Source organism: Cajanus cajan, chromosome 1 (assembly GCF_000230855.2).
Source record: "Cajanus cajan strain Asha chromosome 1, NIPB_CcT2T_4, whole genome shotgun sequence".
Classification (NCBI taxonomy): Eukaryota; Viridiplantae; Streptophyta; class Magnoliopsida; order Fabales; family Fabaceae; genus Cajanus; species Cajanus cajan.
The window spans coordinates 42,010,151-42,032,742 of NC_138517.1; the positions used below are offsets into that span (position 1 = coordinate 42,010,151).

Below are 22,592 nucleotides of genomic sequence, written 5' to 3' on the forward strand. Positions count from 1 at the left end.
AAAAAAATTAGTGACGGATTTTGAGACGGATTTTTTAGAGAAAATTTATTCCGTCACAAAATCCTTCACTGAATAAAAAAATAAAATTAGTGACGGATTAAGTTCCTCTATAAATATTCCCTCACAAAAATGCGTCATAATACTATAATAAATAAGTTAGTAACGGATTTTGCGACGAAATTTTTGTCAACATTTGTATTTTGTCACAAATTTCATCACAAATAGCTTAAAATTTTTTATGATGAAATTTGTGAGGAATTATTGATCCCTCTCAAAATATTAAATTTTATTTATGAAATTTTTATATGTAAGAATTATGCAGAATTAAAGAATATATGTTAATTTTTTTTTTAAATTATGACAAATTAATCCATCGAAAATTTTATATTTTTTATGGAAAAAAAATTCATAAGAAAAATTATATTACTGATGGAATATGTTCGACAAATTTATATTTGTCAAAAATGTAAAAAAAAAATTACGAAAATTGACAATCATATAAAAATAAAGGTCCATAAAACTATATATATATATATATATATATATATATATATATATATATGATGAGTGTTATAATAACACTGGTATAACTTTTATTAAGTATTATACTGCTCAATAACTTTATATTAAATGAGAATATTGTAAATCTAACCGTTAAACTAAAAAAAATTTACTCTTAAATCATATGTACAAAAGTTTATTTTAATCCAAGATGATTTGATACATCATTCTTATAAAACAAAATTAATGTAATATATATACATTTCAAAATATACTAAAATATGAACATTTTGATTACCTTCACGTTGTTATTCAAATTTAACGAAATTTGATATAAACATATAAAGTGATATGAACTTTTAATCTAATGGTTGAATTTACAAAATTCACATTTAATATAAAATTATTGAGCGATGTGTAATACTTAGTAAAAGTTACACCGATATTAATATAACCCTGCTCTCTCTCTCTCTCTCTCTCTCTATATATATATATATATATATATATATATATATATATATATATATATATATATATATATATATATATATAGAGAGAGAGAGAGAGAGAGAGAGAGTGGAGGAATCAAATAACTTATAAAATAACTTTTGGTAAAGTTATTCTGCTCAATAACTCATGGTGTGTGTTAAATTTTATCGATCCAATTGTTAAATTAAAAGTTATTAAATTTTACTAATAATTAATATAGAAAAAATTAATTAGCTTTGGAATAAATTATTTTCTAATTATTTTAAATTATTAAACTAAAATCTTATTGACAATTTACTATATGATCTTAATATTTTTGTATAACTAATATCTTGTTTTAAATTTGATGTGAAAATATTATAATATAATTGGATAAGATTTTAAGTTAGTTTATATTAATGGTTGATAATTAGAATATAAAACAAGGATAAATACATTTTTTGAATCTTATATCTTTGATTTAAGATAAATATATTAAATTATTTAATAATTTATTTAAAATGTTAAAATTTAATTTAAAAGTATGTAATAAATAAATATTTATAATTTTATAAATTATATTATCATTATAAATTATAAAAATAAATAATTTAAATTATAATTTTAAATAGAAAGAAGTAGATTGTTAATTATAAAAGTAAGTATATATAAATAAAGATTAATTAAATATATTATTATTATTATTCGTAATACAATTATTATATATTATTATATTTTTATAGTAATCCAACTGTTGGATTTATAAAATTCACATTTAATATAAAGTTATTGAGCAATGTGTAATACTTAGTAAAAGTTATACCAGTGTTCGTATAACCCTCCTCTCTCTCTTTGAGAGAGAGAGAGAGATAGAGAGAGGGAACAAGAGAGAGTGGAGGAATCAAATAATTTAAGAAATAACTCTTGATAAAGTTATTCCGCTCAATAATTCATGACATAAGTTGAATTTCATCAATCCAATTGTTAAATTAAAAGTTATTAAATTTTACTAATATAATTAATATAGAAAAAATAATTAATTGGCTTTGATAAATTATTTTCTAATTAACAATATAATTAAAACATTAATTATTTTAAATTATTTAACTAAAATCTTATTGACAATTTACTATATGATCTTAATATTTTTGTATAATTAATATCTGATTTTAAATTTGATGTGAAAATATTATGATATAATTAGATAAGATTTTAAGTTTGTATTTTATTAATAGTTGATAATTAGAAAATAAAACAAGAATAAATACATTTTTTGAATTTTACATCTTTTATTTAAGATAAATAAATATACTTAATTATTTAATAATTTATTTAAAATTTTAAAATTTAATTTATAAGTATGTAATAAATAAATATTTATAATTTGATAAATTATATTATCATTATAAATTATAAAAATAAATAATTTAAATTATAATTTTAAATAGAAAGAAGTAGATTATTAATTATAAAATCAAGTATATAATAAAGATTAATTAAATATATTGTTATTATTATTAGTAATATAATTATTATATATATTTTATAGTAATCTAACGGTTGAGTTTACAAAATTCACATTTAATATAAAGTTATTAAGCGGTGTGTAATACTTAGTAAAAATTACACCGGTATTAGTATAATCATCCTCTCTCTCTATGAGAGAGAGATAGAGAGGGAGAGTGGAGAAATCAAATAATTTAAGAAATAACTCTTGGTAAAGTAATTTCGCTCAATAACTCATGGTGTGTGTTGAATTTCATCGATCCAATTGTTAAATTAAAAGTTGTTAAATTTTACTAATAATTAATATAGAAAAAATTAATTAGCTTTGGAATCAATTATTTTCTTATTAACAATATAATTGAAACATTAATTATTTTATATTATTTAACTAAAAATATTATTGACAATTTACTATATGATCTTAATATTTTTGTATAACTAATATCTGGTTTTAAATTTGATGTGAAAATATTATGATATAATTAGATAAGATTTTAAGTTAGTATTTTATTAATGGTTGATAATTAGAAAATAAAACAAGGATAAATACATTTTTTGAATTTTATATCATTGGTTTAAGATAAATAAATATATTAAATTATTTAATAATTTATTTAAAATGTTAAATGAGTTTATGCATGAGGTCTCTATAGTCATCTACTTAGACCTTAAAGGAGTTATGCACTACAAGAAAACGGTGAATAAGCGGTGGAAATTAAGCGTCGGCTAATAGCTGGCGCAAATAGTGTCGGAAAAGCCGACGCTATTTTAAGATGTAGCGTCGGATTTTCCGACGCTAAACTTAAAATAAATTTAAATTAAATATTTTAAGTTTAGCATCGGAAAAGCCGACGCTATATTTAAAAGAATAGCGTCAGGTTTTCCGACACTAAACTTAAAATATTTAATTTAAATTTATTTTAAGTTTAGCGTCAAAAAAGCCGACGCTATTCTTTAAATATAGCGTCGGCTTTTCCGATACTAATTTAATTTAAATTTAAATTAAGTTAGTGTCGGAAAAGCCGACGCTATATTTAAAGAATAGCGTCAGCTTTTTCGACGCTAAACTTAAAATAAATTTAAATTAAATTTATTTTAAGTTTAGCGTCGGAAAAGTTGACGCTATATTTAAATAATATACGTGCTTTCAGAGAGTTAAAAATAATTTTTAGAATGTTATATACGCATAATGTGTTTTAGTACACTTGGTTATCAAGTTCACTTAAAACCTCAAGGTTCACGGATCGAGTCCCAGGAATGTTAAAAATACCAACGAATAAATGATAAGTGAGAAAAAGAAGATAAAGAAAAAAATAAAATAAAATTTGTGTCAACATAGTGTCGACTTAACCAACAAAAAAAAAATTAAAATAAATAAATTTGTTAGTGACGGCTTAGCCGACACAAAAAAAATTGTGTCGACTTATTTAGCGTCGGCCAAAAACTGACGAATAACCGACAATATTACGTCGGCTTTTATGATTTAGAGTCGGCTTTTGGCCGACTCTAAATTAAAACATTCTTGTAGTGATGGTAGGGAGCCTCTAATAATGTGAGTGTGAGGTAACCATGATTAACTGTAATGCTTCAACTAAATTTTGGTAAGCATCCTCTAGTTGAGAGTGGATTGAGAGGATCACCAAATTTGTGGTGGTCCAATCCATGATTCTTAAGCTACCTTGAGTTGGTGATGATAAAAAGATTGGTATCACATGAATGTAGAATTAAGCGCATGCATTTGCACAAGTCTTTACATTTTAATTAACATTGATTGAATTACATGAATGATTATTGTTGATGATGAATGAATGTAGAGTAATTAGCATAGTGTTGTGCACGAATATTGAGATATATTCTCACTCTAAATGTTTGTGTTTTTGTGTTTCATTTATGTTGATCGCCATTGCAGATAGACTAGGTACAAGAAGATAAGTTTGATGTAGGTAAGGCCTAATGCTTTGATGGTTGTTCTAGGATCTTGCTTAGATAGTATGACATCAGAATTAGAGAGATCTATGTTTTTCTTAGTTATGAATAAATTTAATTTATTTTATGGCATTTTCTGTTTTCATAAGAGTTTTGTGTAATAAGACAATTTGTACTTTGTTTTAAACTTATTTTGTTGATTGGCTATCTTTTTACTTAAGAGTTTTATCTAATGTTTTGTAAACCCTTTTATTACAAAAAGTTCAGTTTAAGTAGTTTATAATGTTTTTTAATTAAAATATTTTCTTTATTAATAAATTTTTTTATTTATTATGTTTTGGATAGAAAGGTGCCACAGATGCTAGAAGGTGTCCTTTTAAAAATAATTAAGAAGCGTCAATATTGGAGGAGAAAGAAGTGATATTTCAAACTCAAAAATCAAAAATTAAAAAAAAAATCATCTTTTTTAAAATATCTAATGTGAAAAGTATTTTTTCAGGAGGCACTGTCTCATTGGTTGTATCTATAGAGCGCAACGAAATCCCATAATCAGAACTTGCATCGAAGGAACATCCTTTTACATTTACCATCTATGCACCATAATTCACAAAATTTGGGCATTGCGACACCCCCAAGCCTTTTCATGGTAACTTTTGCATGAATTTCTCTAATTGAAAAAAAATCAATAGATATATGGATATAATAATAAAGCACAATCTGATTCATAATCAGGAAAATTTTGGGATATGAAAAGATTCTATTAAATATTTTATTAAGGACTTCCATAAAAGACATTGCACTAGAAAGAAATTATTAATACTAAAAGAACAATCTTCAAATTGATATGCTATATGGAACTCCCTTTCCAGTGACTCCAGGCCCTGAGAATGGCTTCATTAGCTCATAAGGCACTACCCCAGCTCCATTCCTATTTTTCAAATCACTATTCGAATTCCTTGAATCTATAATACTTTCAATCTCTTTCAATTTTGTACTAAACCTTTCAAAGGCTGCCTTTATAGTTGGATTCTCAACCCATGAAGACTCAACAAATTGCCCGATGTATTCTTCATCTGGAGAATGATCAGATAATAAATTCAAAACTACCATCACCAGGGTTGATTGTATCTGTGATGGTAAACCCTCCAAAAGGGCTCTATCAGGGTTATTTAAGAATTTTTCCCACTTTTCCTTTGAAGGGTCTTCTGTTGGCATTATATTTCTAGCAATTGTAGGTCTATTTGGGAAATAGCCTCCATAAGTATATTGGGCAAAGTTCACTGCTGCATGATGAGCAGAAGATACCCAAGCTATAGTTGTAATGATGTCAATAAGGTCTTTGGGTGTTTTAAGACTTGGCCACCATGGTTCATCAGATTTGTCTCCATGACCCACTGTTCGAATTTCTTTCCACCATGCTTGGAGCTCTTGGTCAGACTCTATGAGGCTTGAACTTGGATAGTAATGATTAACATACTCAGTTACCCACTGTTTGATGGCATCCCATATAAGGAGACCATCATTAGCAAAAGGGTAGTCTTCAATTGTTAACTTTAGACCATGAGGTGCACTTGGATCTATCACAGCCATTCCTCTATATAAAAGAAATTAACATTAATATTAATAAGTGAATGTTTAATTTATATGGTTTTGGAAAGAAGGAAAATTAATTATGTGAAACTAAAATCTTGTCTATAAACTTTACCTTGAAATAAGATCATTGGGAAGTGCTTGCAAATCAAATTGCCAAAGTTGATCATATGCCACGGAGCTTAATTCCATTGAATATTTTCTAGTAGAGAAGGAAACTTCAATAACCCCACCTGCACTGATGAGCACCTCACGAGCAAGGGCATTGATCTCCATGGTATATCTCATATGTGGATGCAATAATTTATAGATTGGATGCATGGCGCTAAGTTGCCTATTTGTTGCAATAATGAATGGTTCTACAGCACAATGAGTTCTTAACCTACAAAAATGAACAATTTATGTTCATGAAGCTAGGATCACACGAAACATATCAAACTTCCCATACCAACTAAATGGTAGGATCATTATAAACCTATTTAGATACAAGTTAGTACTTTTAAAAACTTCTCTACTAAACAAAATAAAACCCTTTATTTTTAGTAGAGAAACTCTCATGACTATTTCTAAACTTGTATCCAAACATACTTTATATCATAATGTATTGCAAAAGAGAATAATATAGTTGAACTTACCAATGGCTTACAAGTTCATGATAACCTGAATCATGGGCAAGAACATGAGTTTTGGCAAGCCTCCAAAGCCAAAGATTGGTTGAATGATTAGCTGGAGTGAAGACTTGCTTCCATTGTGGCTTGCCTTCCATAGTTGGTCTTGTGAGCTCAATAGCTAATGGTTTTAATGTGCCTTGTTTAGTGAGAAAGAATAGTGTTCGTGATCCATATAGTGTGGTGCCCTCAATCTCTCTCACTTTGCTTACATATGGTAATAATAAATCATGGTAGTCTAAAATAAACAATTTCTTCTCTTTAATTACCTGCATGAATCCAATTTAAGAATTTTAATCATGAAATAGTCTAATTTAACAAGTCAATGATGTTTTGGTACCTCTTCAATCGTGCTATATCCAGTTATTTGTGACTCAATAACTTCTCTTGTGATAGCTGATTCTGGTGAACCATAGATTTGGGGATCTAATTTACTTCTCAAAGGCCATTCCTACATGATGAATACAATAAGAACAAAATATTAAAGAACATTTTAGTGTGTATGACACCAAAGCAAAAAAAAAAAAAAAAAATTGCAGCTACTCATACCTTGACCAATTGGATGCTATATGGGTTGACACCAGCTAAAGTTTCCCTTGCAAATTCCTCGTCTGATAACCAGAAGAATCTATTCCCTGCAATTTCAAAGTTCTCTATTATATCGAGATATAGAAAATTTTTCAATTTGTTATCTTTTATATATAGGTAAGATTAAATTAGCAACTTAAACTTTGACTCGCTATAGTAACATGGCATGGGCATCCCAGTAAACATGGTAGACCCAAGTTTTAATTCCCTTTTATATACTTGTGAGAGATATGTAGAGTTCCACTTCCACCTTAAATCTTTGAGAAAATCAAGTGATTAGGGTTCCATGCGATCACACACTTCCTTTAACATTAAGTTAAATTGTAAAGCGAGATGGAGTGATCTAGTGCATTCATATACTTCAAGTCCAAGGGATTCGAACTTGAGTGTTAATGAGAAATATAAAAATAATAATAATAATCCATAACATAACTCTTTTAGTAGCTTTTATCGAAATTAAAGTCCTTGAAATTAATGATGTCGAATTGTCAATTAATATTTACTACATTAATTTCGAACAGCAATTTTTTTGTACGTAGTATATGGCACAAAGAAAAACTAAAGCAACCAATTATAAGTAAGCAAGTGTTCCTTATTATTAAATTGAAGAGTACTTACTTTTAAATGCTTCTGGAGTATCGAAACGCAAAAGGTTCTGTTTATCATTGATTATCTTGGGAATGACTCTTTGGAGAAAATTCAACCCATTGGCTTGAAGCGGTGGCAACTCAAATCCTTCTTTATAGAGCTCGTTTATGTCTTCGAAGCTTTCAAATCCAATATTTATGTCACTCAGAATCGCATCTAAGGATTCCAAAACTGCACTTAGTCCTGATGATACTGTAGTTGTTGTGAACTGTGTTTGCTTTGTATCACCAAACACCTCATCACGAGGAACATAGTAATTCAATGCTCTCTTCTCATACAACGGATCTATATAACCAAAAAAAAAAAAAAATACAGTGGAATTTGTGTTAAACTTATACATAATGAAAATAGCAACTAGTATTTAATTAAATCTATTAATTAACTAGTTGATTTGAGATTAAATCTATTAACTAGGGAAGGAAAAATTATTTGTACTATAAAGAGCCTGTATCTTAAAAAACTATCACATGATATAAATTAACTATAAAGATGTAAATGAACTGTTGGGAACGATGTTTTTCATTCTGGCCATCGTGCATTAAAAGATTCTATTCAAGTTTTTATTGCTTAATTACGTATTTGAATTTAGATAAAAGATTGACACGTAATCACATGTTTTTCTTCTTTTTTAACACTTACTCTTTTATTAGATAAAATTTATGTGTGGCAGTGTGGATCTTATTCTCCATCTAATAGATCTCATTCCCAGCTAGACTAGTAGAGCACATAGTTATTTTATTGATGAAAAGAGTGTATTGAAAAGAGAAAGATTGTCAAATTATTCCCATGGCGCTCTTGTACTTTACCCAGAAGAATAGAAAAAAGAAATGCAATAAATATCAAAAAAGAAAAGTAGGTGACAATCGAACGGGAATGAAACTCACTAAAATAAGCAATATAAATTAAAAGCCTATCCAGATAAATTTAATATATGTAATGATTACCTAAAGCTCTTGCAGCCTAGCAGCTAACCTACCCATACAACTAGAAGCATTACCAACTAGAATCAAACACAATTAATCATTTTTTTTAACATGCTTATTAGAATTATTAGGGCTGGTTTAGTAGTGAGTTTAAATAATATATATAAATTTTAAATTTTGAATTTTATTATTATCATTATAATTTTTATATTATTAAAAAAATGATCATTTATATATACTAATATATAAAGGGGATATCTTTTTCAATAACTACCTTGATTTTCATTTTTTTTATCATTATACCCTTTTATTTTAAAAAATTAGAAAAAATATTTTTTAATCAAATTTAAGAATTTGAAACTAATAGATTAATCATAATACAAATTAGATTAATATACTTTTATTATTTATTTTTTATTTTTTTTATTTTTAATAAAGCACGAAGTGTCTCGATCCCACTAGTATATATAGAAGGAATTGATTTATTCTAAGAGTAAGTGGACTTAATTTACTTAATAATTTATGTTCTATATATAAAAATTTTAACGATTCAATCATTAAATTAAAAATTATTAATGTATAAATCAAATTTACAAATTTTTTAAAAATTTTAAAATCATGATACTTTGTTATATAGATTTGTATCAATGCATAAAACACTTTGATGATTGTATATCAATTTGAATTAATGAAATAAAGTATTAAATAGTTTTCAAATTTTTAAACAATTTGTAAACATGATTTATGCATTAAAAACTTTAAAATTTAACGGTTAAATCATTGAAATTTGATATAAAACATGAGCTATCAATTGAATGGAGTAAATATTGATAGACTTACTCTTGAAATAAATAAATCTCTCATATATATAAGGGATCCATTTACTCTAGGAGTAAGTCTACCTAAACTTACTTCGTTCAATAACTCATGTTTTACATCAAATTTCAATAATTCAACTGTTGAATTTAAAGTTCTTAATGCATAGATCATATCTACAAATTTTTAAAAAATTTTGAAAATTATTTGATACTTCGTTTCATTAATTCAAATCAGTATATAAAATGATTTTATGATTATCCGTCGATTTGAATTAATGAATGAAATATAATGATTTTCAAATTTTTAAAAAATTTGTAAACTTGATCTGTGTAATAAACGGATCCCCTTCATATATATATATATATATGTGTTGTAAATAACTAAAAACAATCACATGAGCAAACTAATTATAACCTGTATCTGAGTGTTTTCGTCCAGTACGACATCGTCTTGGATATGGATATTGCTTGCTACCACCAAGAACAGATCTTTTGAGGTCAATATTGGTATCAGGATCTCCAAGATCATTATATACATCATAGTCATATATTCTATCAGAACTCTTACGTTCTCCTTCTCCATTCCCTCTTAATTGTTGCAACTCTTCTTCTCTCAATCTTTTCAATCCACTTGGTGTTTGAAATGGCAAATACAACTGTTCCATGCATAATGTTGTCAAGATTATGTAATCAAAACAAAATGAGCTGATGTGAAATAGGTACACAACTAAGGATAAGGGTTTGGAGGAGAAAAGAGGTTTGAAGGGGAAAAAAAAAAGTTTCTTCTGTTTCCAATATTTGGTTACCGGTCGAATTCGGCTATTGCCATTGAATTTTATCATTTTCCATTACATGATGTACCAATCAACTCCATAGAAAAAACTTAATAAATATTTGAATAATGAAAGAACTCTTACATAAACAAATTTAGTATCTTTTCATGAAATTGAAAACACAAACATAAATAACAAGAATTATTTTATAGAGTAACATACAAAAAATATTATTATAAATATAATATATATGTAGATGTAATTAAATTTATTTGACATATATCCACATACAATTTTAATGTTAATTAATTTTAAATGAGATCAAATAACATATATTATCTGTAACTATATAATATATACTTATACTTTTTAACAATTATGAGAATATATTTATATGTATAAATGTAAATTTTAATTACAAATGTTGTATATGTATAAAGTATATGGATATACAAGGTAATTAATTAGTTTGCAGTGATAAGATGACATATTTTTCACTCTCACCTTGTTGGTAAAGAAAATTCTCTTGATATGAATATCATCACTCTTTGGCTGAATCCATGAATTGCAGGTAAAGTGCACAGGACCATTAGGAAAGCCATCAAGAACTATGCTCTTCAGAAACACCTCGTTATGATCCTCATTCTGCACTAAAACAGCACCCACATTCCCGAAAGCTACTGGTAACTCAAATGTAGCCTCATATTGAACCTCATCGTCCTTCGTCTCTATCTTGTGCACTTTTCTTTCTGCTGCCTTTCTCTCCGAGTTCGTTTCTTCATTTATACAAAACAAAGAATAATTAAGTCAAATTAAGCAAAAAAAATAAAAATAAAAGAGTGGTGTGGTAAAATAATTTTTTAGTTTACGTAAATCTTTTAATCGTATAATTTAAGATATATTTTTGTACAAATTTCTATTAAAATTAGAGCTTTTAACATCATCCATATGATCTAACTTCTCGTCGACCCTTTAAGATTTAATCATTCTATTATCAATTTTACGATGATGGTGGTGTTTTATAAATTTAAATTCTTTCATCAATGAATTTATGAGTTTGTATATGTTAATAGAAGGAAACAACAATTTCTTTAAACTTTTGTTGATAAATAATCATTAGAATTAATTTTTGTACATTATCATTGTAAAAATTATTACCCCATCCAATATTTTCACATATTATTAGAAGTGTTTTAATTTGGTTACGTGAATGTTTGAAATTTTCCAAACAAAAAATATAAATAAAAAAAATTAATAAACATTTTAAATAATAAAATTTACTTATAATGTTGTTTAGAATAGTAAATAGACTCATCTATATTATATTACTAATTGCATTTTTACCATTTTCTAATTAATAAAAAAAATTACAACTATATAATGAGATCAAAATTTAATTTTTCATGTTTCTATTTCAATTACCTCCATCATTAGATTGACCCTAATAATTATATATGTATTTTTATTTTAGATTTAGTGTTGTTTAAGTAATTTAATACTTGTATGTGAATAGAGTTAAAATGAAGAAAAAAATATCATTTTAAGTTAGTTTAAATCATTATAATAACATTTTTGTAACATTTTATTTACTATATATTTTAAATTTACAATCGTATTAATAATTTAGTGAGATAATATGTAGAGATAAAAATTAGAAAAAAAATTATATAAAATATTTTCATTTATATGTATTTTGACAAGTAATTAACATTTATTTTGTTAATAAATCTTATTTACATGTATTTCTTATAGTTTTTATTTTTTTATGTCATATAATTAAATGTCACATCATTTAAATATGAGTAGACATTAAAACTTAATAACTAAAGGATATTAATTTGATAGGAGAATCAAAATATTTTGTATTCTCAAAAATTAAATGTTTCTATTTTAAAATAAAAGAACAAACATTGTAGATATATAGTCAAAAATAAAGATCAAAAAATATAATTTAGTCTAAAACTTTAATACTATCAACTAATCAAAAGTCATAATTATTATAAATTTTTAAATAATTAATTTAAAAATTAACAAATTTACCATCATAATGGTGTTGTGATTAGATGATTTTAGAAAATTGATTCAAACTTTCGTGCTTTTTTTTCTCTCAAATTATATTTTTTAAACTAACTTCTCCTCAAGTGGTAATGATTATTAGCATTATTATTTATGTGAATTCATTTTTATTTTTATATAAATAATTTATATTAATTTATTAATATTTAATTATATTAAATGTTACTATTAAATGACTATAAATAATATTTTATTAATAAATTTATTAATTTTGAAGGTTTGTGGAGGTGAACTTTACTATTTTACACAGGGAGGGAGGACTTAGAGGACCATGGCACCCTCATTTTTTCTTTGAAATTTGTCCTTAAAAATTATAAAAACAATATATTATAAAATTGATGAATAAAAATTATCACGTTAATTTATACTTTAAAAAAAGAATATATATATATATATATATATATATATATATATATATATATATATATATAGTTAATATATAATATAATAAAAGGAGAGAAAAAAATATAAATATAAATAAATTATTTATAATATTCAAACATTTAAATTAAACGTAAATGTTAAAAAAAACCCTCAAAATAAATTTCTGACTCCACCGCTGAGTTTTCGTATATATTTTTTTGGTGTTGTTTTTTTTTTTTTTGGTGTTGTAGTTTTCGTGTATATAAGTATAGGTATAAATTCAATCATTTAAGGATTACTATGATATCTTTGGATATATGCTAACTATATTAACTTATAAATCATTTTGGATCAACGACTCTCTAAAATAAATATTTTTAAAAAAATAGTGGAACACTATATTTTTTGACGTTATACATAGATAGCTACATTGTAATAAATTAGTATTAGTTTTGAACTTAATTTAAGTTTTAATGAGTAGTAATTTTCAATTAGTGGTCTTTAATTTTTCTAAATTAAAAGTATTAAAAAATTGTTAGATTATAATGAAATATTATTTCTTTTTAAATTAATGCCATGCTTATAAAATTTTATTAATAATACTTATAATTTTTGTTATAATTAAATTAAAATTTTAAAATTAAAACTTTTATATTTAAGTTTGTATTATATATCTTTTTAATTTAAAATTCTCAATGCATATATTAACTCTGTAATTTTTTTAAAAAAATTGAAGATTATTTGATATTTAGTTTCATTAATTTAAATCAATGTATAAAATAATTTTTTATTATTCGTCAATTTAAATTAATGAAACGAAATATCAAATAATTTTTAAATTTTTCAAAAATTCACAAACTTGATTAATGCATTAAGAACTTTAAATTCAATGATTAGATGATTAAAATTTCATATATAATATGAGTTATTAAACGTAATAATTTTAAATAAACTTATTACAAATTTGTCCTCATTTATATATTATGAGACAATTATTAAATGAATAACTTCATAGCAAAAAAATAACTTAATTATCAATTTTATTTAAATAATTTTATGGTTTAAAAAGTTAGAAGAATAAAACGTCAATAGAAAAAGTTATATTAAAGTAAAACTAAAACTTAAAATTCGCCTTGCATAAAAAAAAAAAAGTTAAATTAATTGTATTTGTCACGAGTGTAAGCTATGGGAAACAATTTTCTTAGTTTTAAATTGATAACTTAGTTTGAATTGATAGGTTAGTTTTTCTTTTCTTCCCTTCTTTTTCAGTCACTCTTCTTTTTGGCGACCTCTATACATCTCTTTCAAGGACCGCGTCAAAGTTTGAAAACGAGGTGGTTTATGACAAAGACAATCTTTTAGTAAATTTTTCCAAAAGAAAAAAAAAACATTTAGATGAGAAAAGAAAAAAAAGAAAAAGAATTAACCTATCAATTTAAAATTAAAGAGATCCAATAGTTCAAAAACTTTTTTTTATAATGAAAAAACATGTCTAAGTCTCTCACCTTGTATCCATCTTCTATCGATTGTGTTAAACTTCAAAGTTTCATCAATAACTGTTTTACTCAAAGTTCCCTTGTGTAAAAGATTCGTTTTAAAGAAAAAGGTGTCCCATAAATTATAAATTTATTAATTTTGAATGAAGGATAAAAAAAGAAAAAAAAATTAGTATGTTATCCTCATCTTAAAAAAATTAAGAAATGATACAGACAAGTTTGTCAATGAAATATTACCAGATCGAGAGCAAAGATCTTTTGCCTGAACACAATTCGATCTTTGATTATTTTGTGCATATTTTGGATTAACTTATTTATGAAAATAATTTAATTAAATTAACTTTTTAATGAATTTATATTGTCAGCTTGACTTTTCTTCTCCCGATAAGACTTTCCCCAGTTGGGGAACAGAGCCCTGGATTATCGTGTGGACACGTGGCAAATTACAAGTGGTGAATGATATTGTCAATTAATTTTAAAATGTTGATTTTGAGAAAAATATTATTTTTTTAATTTTTTAAAATAAAAGAGTATAATAGTCAATAAAATATGGTGACCAAGGTAGTTTACTAAAAGAAGTATTTCCTTTATATATTAGTATAGATTTATTTTACTAACTTATACTTTTTATACTTTATCTTATTTTAATATTTATTTTATTTTTCATTTGTTAAAAAGTATTTTGATTTTTTTATTTTAAAATTTAAATAATTTGTATTCTTTTAAAATATCAAAACAAAATTTTAAATTATTATTTTTAATTAAAATATGATATTTATCTTATTAAATTCATGTAAATGTTAATTTTTTTAATTTAATTGATATTTGAATAAAAAAATATTTATAAATATAATAAAAATCCCGTAAAAAATAAACTTTACAAAGGAATATGATATATAATAATTTTTTAAAATTTTTAATTGCTAGCTAGACTTATTATCCAGTGATTTTTATTATGATTATGACATTTTGTTTATTTAAACATTAGTTAGATTTAATAATTATCATGTACGTGAATCTTATAAAATAAACTTGGTTTAGTTAAAAATTGATTTAAAATTATGACATAAAACTATAAAATAATTATGTTTTAAAAAAAATTAAATTGATGCACATTTTAAAATTAAAAACCAATATATTTTTTAAAATATAAATATCTAAACTAAAATTTAAAAAATAAATGAATATAATTTAGTGATGGGATTATAACATAGAGCGAAATTTACGCGAGATCTATTAAAATATGTTGGTGGCGTCATATTCTTTATGATAGTTGTTTTCTTAAATTAGTGGGTGTTATTTGAATTTTAATAAAAAGGAATATGTTAAAAATAGTGATAAAGTTGTATTACTACTATACTTCTTTGCCGAATATGAGTAAGAGAACATGAAAGCAAATTAAGTAATAGAACTTACTTGGGTCAAGATCCTCACTCACAAGCTCCAAAACAAGTGTTTTCCCAACCAACTCTTTGATCTCACCAACACCTCCATCAACGAGGTTCCTTAGAAGCCCACCCCCACTATGCTTCACACTCACAAGAGCCTTCACACTTAGAGATGTTGTAGTGCTGGTCTTGCCACTAGCCATCACAGGTTTCAAGCACCCTATGTGAACCTTCTTTCTCTCTTTCCAAGTAATAGGCAAAGAGAGTTTACTTTGGTCGAAGAACAAACTATTGCTACGGCTTTTGCGAGGGTCTTTCCCAAGTATATATAGGGGCAAAGATGCACTAGTTAGGGCACTTTTGTGGTGAAGATGTGGGTTCTTCAACATCATCGATGATGATCTTAGTTAAACGTTTCACCATAAATATCCTCTTATATAGTTGGCTGGCACCACAATATTTCGTTTATTGCAAGTTTGAGAAACTACCATGTAGGGTGTCTTTGTATTGGTCAAAGATTATCCACGCGGTGTACGGAAAACTTGTAAATACATTCATTTTCCTTTTCACATTTATGCAAACGACAAACAATGACGCTGAAACGCAGACACAAACGATAAAATAATCGAACGAGGTTTGCTTGGAAACATTTTATTCTCACACGATAAGGATTCACATCTTCGACTCTAGGATTGGTTGTATTAAATTTTGCAACTAGGGTTTAGGGGCGGCGCTGCGGGTTGCTTGAGAAGAACAATTTTTTTTTTTTTTTTTTTTAGATTTTACAATGTAATTTTCACGTGGAAAAAATTAAATTGTATTCAAAATAGACTTTACTTTCCCTTTATTAGGAGTTTACTTGGTTAGATTTACACTTGGGCCTACTCGTGTACTATTATGCAAAGTCACTTGATGACAATTTAATCCTCTCTGTTACAGCTAGGTTACTTTTTTGAGATATTCAAATTCGAATTCTATACGTACGTGGAGTGGTGGACATGGCTTTTTCTCAAAAAAAATAATACGTACTAGTATTATTTTCATTTCACCTTCTTACTAGATTTGTTTTTCCTATTATAAATCATTTCATTCTATATTTTCTTTTTATAAAAGAAATTGCTGTAAAATTATAAATTGAAAAATATACCATTACTCTTTTTTCAAATTTCTTAGCCTCATCCCCACCTTACAAGCTAACCATTGAAAACATAGAAAAAGGTAGAAGTCCCAAAAGTTGTAATTAGTTCAACTGTCCCACCTACGTACCCAACGAGACAAGTAACATTAATTATAGTAGAAAATTGTTAGCAATACACTTTTAATAATATATTTATTCTTAATCATTAGGATTTATTGAAAATTGAAAATTAAAATATCATTACAAGAAAATTGTTATGTAGTAACACATATCTTATAGTGATACTACAATAAATGTCATTAAAAAGTACTTTTATTCATATATTAAATATAATATATTTTGATATATTGTTAAAAAATGTTAATATAGATTATAATGACACACAAAATATATTATTAAATCACATTCAAAATTAATACTTAAATTGTGTGTAGCTATATGTCAAATAACGTTTAATGACATTTTGTGTATGTCATTATATATAACATTTTTTTTTGTAGTTGATAGAGTCATTAAATAAGTTATATACATCACACGTAATTATTAAACTCTATAACTTAAATATTTATTGTAAAATATAAAAACAAATATAGACAAAAAAAGAATTTAATTAATATATTAGGTAAAAACATGTATTAAATAATGCTATACTAATATTTTTATAAAATTTAAAATATTAATTATAATTCTTAATATGCATATAAAATCTTAAATGTAAAATATATAATACGCAACGTAATGGAGTATTTTTATTGAATACGGTTTGTTACGCTCGACGTATACACTTTAATTAGTTAGAGGAAATGATTAATTAATGACCAACAACTTCGAGTAATTAAAGAAGCTTAGAAAATTTCATGTTCAGAAGAGGAAATTATGCCAAATGGCATAGCAAACGTTGATTGGGTAGTCTATGTTATAGATGTAGTAAATGCTACCTACTCAATCTTTGTGTCACGTATCTGAATGGGATTGCCATTTTCAAATACAAACCATATAAAATTTAAAAGAGTTAAATAAATATGGCGAAATAATAGTTTATAAATTAATGACTTAATTGTGTTGTATTACAATTGTGCAATTTTAATCCTCGGGGTTTTAATTGAGTAATTTTAGTCCTTAAAAGATTGTAATTGTGTGATTTTAGTCTCTTAATTTTTAATTGAACAATTTTAGTCTCTCAACTATTATAATTATGTGATTTTAGTTTTTTTCCATTAAAAATTTAGTAATTTTAGAATTTATATATATATATAATGTTTTAAAATTATATAATTATTTACTTATTTAAATTAACGTATATTATAATTTTTGTTAATATATCAAATAATATATATTTATTATTACTAAATAAATAAAATTTATAATATATTATTAGTATTTTAATATTATTGATAAATTAATATCAATAATATTTTTAGTATATTTATAGATAAACTAATAATTTGATAAATATGACTTAGTATATATTAATATATTTTTACAAAAATATAAATATATAAGAAAAGATATGTATATTTCTAATTAGTATACTTATATTTTTGTAAAAGTATATTAATATATAATAAATTATATTTATCAAATTATTAGTTTATCTATAAATATATTAATAATATTATCGATAATAATTTATCAGTAATATTATAAAAATAATAATATATAAATTTTATTTATTTATTAAAAATAAATATATATCATTTGATATATTGAAAAATTATAATATGCATTAACTTGAATAGACAAATAATTGTATAACTTTAAAACATTGTATATATATATATATATATATATATATATATATATATTAAAATTATTAAATTTTTAATGAGAGAGACTAAAATTGCACAATTATGATATTTGAAGAACTAAAATTATTCAATTAAAAATTGAAGGACCAAAATCACTCAATTGCAATTCTTTAGAGACTAAAATTACCCAATTAATATTTTGGGATCAAAATTACACAATTTTAATACTTGATGGATCAAAAACATAATTAAGCCTAAATTAATTGAAAAACAAGAATGATAATAAGAGACTGTAACTAATAAGGGAGGAGGCTCTTTATTTTTATAATTTTGAATTATCTAAAAAAGTGAAAGAAAATATGAAAAAAAAAAAAAAAAACTAAAAGAATGTGACACTATGACAATGTCACAAAATATTGCATGTACAACCTATACAAGATGGAAATATGAATCCGTCCAATTTTTTTAAGGCGCAGTCCACTAATCCTGTATTTATAATGGATTAGATAAGTTTGGTTGATGAAATAAATGGATTTAAGATTTTAAATTTATACTTGACATGTAAAACTTGGAGATAAATGGACTGATATATAAGTTAAGTTAAATCTAGATTTTTTTTTAATAAATATCGATACATTTAAAGAGATTTTAAAAAAAGTTTTCTCTATTTTTAAACCGATAAAAACATGAGAAAAAAGATAACATTAGATGATATAAATATATTAATAATGATAACATCAACCATTGTAAATGATAAATTACAGTGTTAAATAATAAAGCTTACACATTATAATAAAAACATAAAAATCTCAATGTCTTAAAAAAATTAAAAATCTAAATTAACATATCAACAATTAACCAAATATTAAAATCTTACTATTTTAAACTATAAAAGTCTTAATAATTAATATCTTTAAAAAAAGCATTTGTAGATCCAATTATATCTATAAAAAATAATCAACATCTTAAAAGGTAGTTTAATATTTACCATACACATCAAATCTATGATTTTTTAGTACATATTAATGTTTGAACATTTTTGTTAAGAAGCGAATTTCAGTATTTATTATTGAACACCCATGAACTAATACTAATCAAATGTCAATTCCAAAGGGATAGTTGTTATTTGAATGCTTGGGGAGGGGCAGCACAAAACACATGCAAGAATGAAGGAAAAGAAGAATTTAGTTTTTACTATTTAGGTTTTTAAGTGTTTTACAATTTTATATTAACTTAATACTTACCAACTAAAATGCACAACATTATTTGTATAATGAAGTGTGTCATTTGTAGGCGTAGCGGATTAAGCTTGTGAAGTCCGTAAATTTCACGGATTAGACCTAAATAATTTTTATGATTATATGAATTAAAAACATTGGAAAAACCATAAACTAGAAAATAGTTTGCAAAAATCAAATTTTTGAGTTCGGGAGTCGATTACGTGTGAGGAAGGTATTAGCACCTCACAACGTTCGTCCTAAGACGATTACCTCTAATTAATTAAACTAATTATTTATAATTTATAAAAATATTTATCTCACTAAAATAATCAAATATATTTTATTTAACTAATTTAAATTATGCATTGAAAAAAGGTTAAAATTATTATTGTTATATAAAAAAGAAAATAAAATATTTTTTATATTTTGGCTCGACAAGATTTATTTCTTGTTCCTACGTATCTTCATGTGTAATGAAGAATCAGAGTCACGTAGTTCTTTGGTAGAAAATATTTGTGTGTTGATATCTTTTAATTAGATTTACTTTTGTTAAATATAGGATTCTTGAACTGTCTCAGCTCATTCACCTTAAAAATATAAAATTGACCAAGGTGTACACCAAAGTCAATTCAATAAAATTTTAATTATAATTATTGTTATAGATGTTGTGATTAAAGAATTTCTTGGTTGGACATTTTCGTTTTTTGGAGGAAAAATTTAAAGATAAGCTGTCACAACTTGTACTTTAAATTCAAAGGTTAAAAAGATGTCACATCTAGTTAACCATTCCTCCAATAAAATTTTGATACAATAATTTCAGATATTTACATTAAATATTGTAACACTATATTTTGGAATTTAATCACATTTTGAATTTAAATAAGAACTACTGACAGATATAAAAATTAATAAAAGAAATGAGTTTAATATACTCACAATTCTTCGCTATAGTAGCGGTAACTTGTTGATCTCTTCCTTTGGGTCCCCTCTGGTCCAAGGTGGAGATGTGTGTGTGTGGGTGCCTTTGGGAAGGGGAAGGGCCGCTATTTATAGACTTTCAGGAGGGACCGGAACGGCCCGTTCCGGGGTTGCAATTTTACTCACAACGGTCATTTTCGGAACGGGCTGTTCCAATTTCGGAACGGCCCGTTCTAGACTAAATTTTTTAGGTATTTTGGTAGTTCGAGAATGGCCCATTCTGGGCTAAAAATTACAGGTCCTTTTTTAAGGTTGGAACGGCCTGTTCCAGTTTGGGAACGGGCCGTTCCAGTTTCTGGGAACTGCTCGTTCTGGGCTAGAATTTATAAGTCTTTTTGGATGGTTGGAACGGCCCGTTTCAGTTTTGGAACAGCCCGTTCCGAACTAGAAATTTCAGGGCTTTTTGTAAGGTTGGAACGACCCATTCCAGTTTTGGAACGACCCGTTTTGGGCTAGAAATTTTAAGGTTTTTTGGAAGGTTGGAACGGCCCGTTCTAGTTTTGGAACGGGCTGTTCTGGGCTAGAAATTTTAGGGTTTTTTGGAATGTTGGAACGGCCCGTTCCAGTTTTAGAACGACCCGTTCTGGACTTCTGAAATCATATAAAAATTACTAAATTACCCCCCATAAAAATATAAAAAATGAGGCGTTACAATTGGCTTCCATATTTTTGTCTTTTTTATTCTTTCTTGTATATACCTTTTTTTCTATTTTTTTAAACAAAAATTGACATTTCCCGGACGAAATTGGGTTACTACAGTTGCCCCTCTTTACTTAATTTTACTAGATAATATAAACAACTCTTGTTTTAATATTATCATAGTAAAATATAAGTAAAGAAAATACCAATTTCGTCTAAGACAAAAGTTGTATGCATTCACTACTTAGAGAAAAGATAGTCACGAGATTTTAGCACAAGTTGGAGAATATAAGACCTAAAAGCAATAAGAATAGTAGACACAGGGTTTCAAACTGTTGAGAGTTGAGCACAGGGCTTGAAATGTGAAAGTAGTGAACTTGGAGATCCAAAGAGTTGAGAGTTATGAGCACGAAGACTCAAAACATGAAAATAGTGGGCTCGGGAATCCAAAATATTGAGGGTCATGAGCGCGGGGACTCGAAATGTGAAAATAGTGGACTTAGGGATCCAAAATATTGAGAGATATGAGCGAAAGGACTCAAAATATGAAAATGGTGGACTCGATGATCAAAAATATTGAGAGTCATGAGCGCGACGACTCAAAGTATGAAAATAGTGGACTCAGGGATCCAAAATATTGAGAGTTATGAGCGCGAGGACTCAAAATATGAAAAAGAGAATGAGTGTGGGGGTTTGGAACATTAACAAAATTAGCAAAGAGGCTAGAAATAGTAAAAGAGTGAGTGCGGAGGCTCAAAAGACTAATGTAGTGAGCACAGAAATTCGAAACATTAAAACATGAGCGAGAGGGCTTGAAGCATTAAGACATGAGCATTGGGGCTCGAAACATTAAGATATGAGCGCTGGGGCTTGATCATTAAGACATGAGCACGGGGCTCAAAAGATTAACAAAGTGAGCATAGAGATTTGAAACATTAAAACATGAGCGCGGGGCTCGAACATTAAGACATGAGCGCGGGGGCTTGAAACATTAAGACATGAGTGTTAGGGCTCAAAACATTAAGATATAAGCGCGGGGGTTTGATCATTAAGACATGAGCACGGGGCTCAAAAGATTAACAAAGTGAGCACAGAGATTCGAAACACTAAAACATGAGCGCAGGGCTCGAACATTAA

General features: G+C 25.9%; 1 protein-coding gene across 1 annotated transcript; it reads right to left on the reverse strand.

Moving 5' to 3' along the window:
* Positions 1–5,101: 5,101 nt before the first annotated feature.
* LOC109791111 (linoleate 13S-lipoxygenase 2-1, chloroplastic) lies at positions 5,102–16,180 on the reverse strand. Its single transcript, XM_020350367.3, has 9 exons — positions 15,761–16,180; positions 10,914–11,185; positions 10,052–10,292; positions 7,866–8,180; positions 7,209–7,294; positions 7,000–7,110; positions 6,627–6,928; positions 6,107–6,373; positions 5,102–5,995 (listed from the first exon to the last, which is right to left on the reverse strand). Exons 1-9 carry the CDS (start codon positions 16,122–16,124, stop codon positions 5,236–5,238), a joined length of 2,718 nt encoding a protein of 905 aa, XP_020205956.1. The 5' UTR covers positions 16,125–16,180; the 3' UTR covers positions 5,102–5,235.
* Positions 16,181–22,592: the final 6,412 nt, after the last annotated feature.